Source organism: Trachymyrmex septentrionalis, unplaced genomic scaffold (genome assembly GCF_001594115.1).
Source record: "Trachymyrmex septentrionalis isolate Tsep2-gDNA-1 unplaced genomic scaffold, Tsep1.0 scaffold6, whole genome shotgun sequence".
Classification (NCBI taxonomy): domain Eukaryota; kingdom Metazoa; phylum Arthropoda; class Insecta; order Hymenoptera; family Formicidae; genus Trachymyrmex; species Trachymyrmex septentrionalis.
This window is the reverse complement of record NW_017305778.1, coordinates 203,337-207,630: the sequence shown is the minus strand read 5'-3', so window position 1 is coordinate 207,630 and position 4,294 is coordinate 203,337. Positions and strand designations below refer to the sequence as shown.

Below are 4,294 nucleotides of genomic sequence, written 5' to 3'. Positions count from 1 at the left end.
ATATATATATATATATATATATATATATTCCTTTTCCCGCATGTATATATTCCTTTAGATCAAAGAGGATAATCTACGCAAAACGCTTACTAAACGCCGACTTTTGCTGAATGTGGCCATCATATATATTCAATTGAAAGTTAACTTCAATTTATTTAAATCCAATATGAATATTAATGAAATAAATTAGAATGTTTCAATTATTGCACATTCGTTGATGATAATAACAATTGGATGTTTCAAATAAAATAGCACTATTTATATACTAAAATTTTGACTTATTCTTACTAATTCTTTCTTATATATATATTTACATTTATTATCGCATTGTCTAATAACATTATTAATATCGCATATATCAATGTACAGAATACACATCGCACATATTACGTGCTAGTTTCAAGAAGCACATTTGCTCAAACCTCATTTATACATTATAATCAGTGTACATCTCCTTTACACCCAAACATACTTTCTTGTAAGAATTGTTATACAAATAAAACTTATAAGATGGAGACGGTCCCATTAGCGCACAGTGCGAAAGCACACATCCACTCACATCCGCTAGTAATTTTTTATTGCTTTACCAATGAAAATATTTTATTTTAAATTGGCCAATTAACGATGTGCGCTATCGGAATCCTCCCAAATGTCCAATGATAAGATGTCCAGTCTTCTATACAATATCAACACAGTATTGGATGAGGTACACTGTGTATTGTAGAGGTGTGGCAGATGGGAATAGGAAAATTGGCGTATCAGGAAAATCGTAAAAATATAATAATTTCGCCTAAGTACGCGTATACAATAGACTACTGCGTGACTCCTAACAATTTGTTAACGGCGTTCACTATGTCTTTGATCTGTGGCAAGGCCGCGATCTCCAGCGATTTCGCATATGGCATAGGCGTGTCGACTCCCGTGATGCGAATGACAGGTGCGTCAAGATGATAAAAGGCTTCACCTGGAAAAAAAAAAATTTCGTTAAGCAACACTGTTGAGAATAAATAAGTTAAAATAAAAAATCGATAGGAATCAATTTAAATTATATAGCTTTGAAATCGCAATTTACTAATCTTTTATGTATGCAATGTGTTTAAAATTTAATTCTAATTTAAATTATATGTTAATTTAGATTGTTACATGAATAACTCAAATAAGTAAAAAAAGCTTGAGAAAGAACCAATACAATCAAAGCTAGATCTCTTTCTTGTTTAATAATATTTATATATAAACTCTAAATACATCTTTCAGTTATATAAACTGCGTGATGCTTATTGCCAGAGGAACGCAAATAAACTGAAGCTGAAATAACAAATTAAATTATATAGTATTCGATAAAGACCGTAACAACGTTTGAGGATTGATTCCTGAGATCATTTTGAGACAAAAATTCTAATACCAAAATGTCGAGGTTTTAATTGTTTTTGAATTATAAGTTATACTTAAAGTTATCGAATACCGTCTAAAGCGTTTAGACGTGATACAACGGAAAATTGTGATAGACGGAAAATCCAACCGCATCTAAGTTATATTGTTAATTCCTTGATCTGAATTGAATTTGGATTTCGACTTTGGTGTTTTATTATTTTTTAATTTTTTAGTTGTACGTGACTTTAATTTTTGTATCGCTTCTAATTACTAGTTGTAATATTGATAATTACTTCATACAAAAATTGAAACATTTGTTTAAGTACATGAAATTCATTTTAAAAGGACTTAATTGGCTCTTAGCTCTTTTATTTGATTTGTAATCATCTGAGTCGTTTTTCTGATTTTGTACAAATTAAACTGATCATCAATTTAATAATTATACTAATAAATATCTTAAAACACTAAAAAGAACTTATTACGAAAAATATTATCCAAATCAAGGTAATATTTTATCTCAATTTAAACTGTCTAAAGTTGATTTAAAATATAAATTCAACACAAGTGTAAAATATGAAATAGATTATTGATTATATAGATTAAACGAAACATACTCTCGGCGATTCTTGCACTGACTTCCGCTCCGATACCGCACTGTGGCCAACCCTGTTCAACTGTCAACAAATGTTTCGTCTTCACCACAGACTGTATAATGGTGTCCACGTCTAATGGTCTGAGAGAACGTAGATTAATCACTTCGGCCTCGATTCCTTTTCCAGCAAGTTCATTGGCCGCTTCCAGAGCCTCCTCGACAGCTTTGGAGTGTGCTACCAATGTTACATGATTGCCCGCTCGTTCTACTTTGGCCTTGCCAATGGGTAAAACAAAGTCCTTGGATAAAGCTTCATCAGACATAGGATACTGTACACCATACAATATTTCATTCTCGAGCACCACCACTGGATCAGGATCTCGAATGGCTGCTTTAAGCAAACCCTTGGCATCTTCGCTGTTATAGGGTGACACTACTTTTAAACCGGGACAATGACTATACCAGGCACCAAAACACTGCGAATGTTGAGCTCCTACGCCTGCAGCAGCACCATTGGGACCGCGGAACACGATTGGCACATTGACTCTACCTGCAGACATGTAGAACGTCTTGGCAGCAGAGTTGATGATGTGATCGATTGCTTGCATCGAAAAATTAAACGTCATGAATTCACAGACTGGTCGCAGGCCGGCCTAAAAAATAAAATATACATGCAAATAGAGGAATATACTAATAAAAGCGCAATAAATAAAACAAAGATTAGCTTGTTATAATAACGAATAAAGCTTAATAAAAATTATTTCACACATACCATAGCTGCTCCAACCGCGATGCCTGTGAAACCAGCCTCTGTGATCGGCGTGTCAATGACACGTTTGTCTCCATACTTCTTCCAGAGACCTCGGGAAACTTTGTATGCGCCATCATAGAGAGCTACTTCTTCGCCGAGAAGAAATACCTTTTCATCCCTTTCCATTTCCTCATCCAAGGCCGAGTTCAAAGCATCTCGCACGGTCATCTAGCAAATTCACAGGAATTTTCATTCAGAGAGAGGTATAATGAATGACCTTTCATGTCCTTCAGATTTCTACTTCTTTGAATGATCGTACGCGAGAGAAAAGTCGAATTGAGAAGGACAAAGGGAGAGCAAGGAAGAACTGTCAATGAACGTGGAAATATTCGCGGAATTTCCGTGATATCCAAAGAACCGTTTCTTTGTTTTGTGTTAGTTTTAAATGGCAGAGTAAATCACCTGCTGTGCTGTTGCCCATTTCGACGTGGAGAACGAGCGGCGTACGACGGTTCTTACGGCGGTCTGAAAATAAAGAAGCATCGTAGTAATCCAGACATTCGAATTTCACACTCTTCTTTTTTCGAACAGGTCGCAACAATGTGATCCACTCCACTTACAGCAGTCATCCCGATTCTCTGCGTTCACGATGTTCTATTAACGAGACGAAATCAAAGCGGACAGATAGAAGAGGCTATAGTAAACGTGGAATAGGACATCGATTGCAACCGCTCGTTTTTCAGAATTCACGAAATCTTTTTACCATGAACATGTTAAGTTGTTGACGGAAATGTTTCTCGCGGTGGGAGACCTCCTGAGAGCGATTTTTCCTCTCGCTTTCTTTCTCTTTCTGGAAGAATAATTTGGGAGACGTGAAAAATCTTCGTCCGGTACTAAAACCAAACGTGGATTACGTTAAAAGAGTCAAGGATGCACACTACTCGGAATTATTCGAGAACGATTATAAAACGCACGAAGTCGCTGGTTCGAAAAGGTGCCACGGCGGCGTGTCGACTAGCATTCAAAGCCGAAGCGGCAAATGCGATATTTACGGTAATTTATAATACGAACTGAGATATTTGCGATAATTTATAATACGAAACAGATCTGTTCGCGTTGCTTGCACTTTTTGCATCTAGCATCTTTCCTTTCTCCCTTTTCAACGTTCAAATACATATTTATCTCCTATTAAGTTGAAAAATTTTGATTTCAAACAACGCGAACAGACCTATTGTTGAGGCTAGTTATTGGATAATTAGGCCGATCGCATGATAGATGCGCAAACGTGTTTCGTCGAATCGCGTCTCGCATCTAATAAACGCAAAGTAATTGCGAGACAGAAAATCTGTTGCACGTTTTGCATCTGTTGCACTCAGCATCTTCGCTTTCAACACTTAAATTTATCCCATTTTTAATCAAAAATTTTTTTCAAGAACAAACCTAAAATTGAGATTTGAATTCCTATTTCGAGCGCAACGAGTGCATCTCTATGATACATCTCATTGGAAGCTGCAACAATAAAAGACGCAGGTGATACAGAGAAGAACCGGAAAGTGGATATTCCGGCCTTTTTCGTATAT

At 36.1% G+C, this 4,294-nt stretch overlaps 2 protein-coding genes across 2 annotated transcripts in view; one reads left to right on the top strand and one right to left on the bottom strand.

Annotated features, from left to right (window-relative positions):
• Window positions 1–4,294, top strand: part of LOC108752313 — a 22,517-nt gene that overhangs the window by 4,041 nt on the left and 14,182 nt on the right. The window lies entirely within an intron of this gene.
• LOC108752312 (pyruvate dehydrogenase E1 component subunit beta, mitochondrial-like) lies at window positions 41–3,689 on the bottom strand. The gene is made up of 5 exons (XM_018493065.1): window positions 3,478–3,689; window positions 3,177–3,239; window positions 2,736–2,942; window positions 1,986–2,616; window positions 41–964 (listed from the first exon to the last, which is right to left on the bottom strand). Exons 1-5 carry the CDS (start codon window positions 3,484–3,486, stop codon window positions 813–815), a joined length of 1,062 nt encoding a protein of 353 aa, XP_018348567.1. The 5' UTR covers window positions 3,487–3,689; the 3' UTR covers window positions 41–812.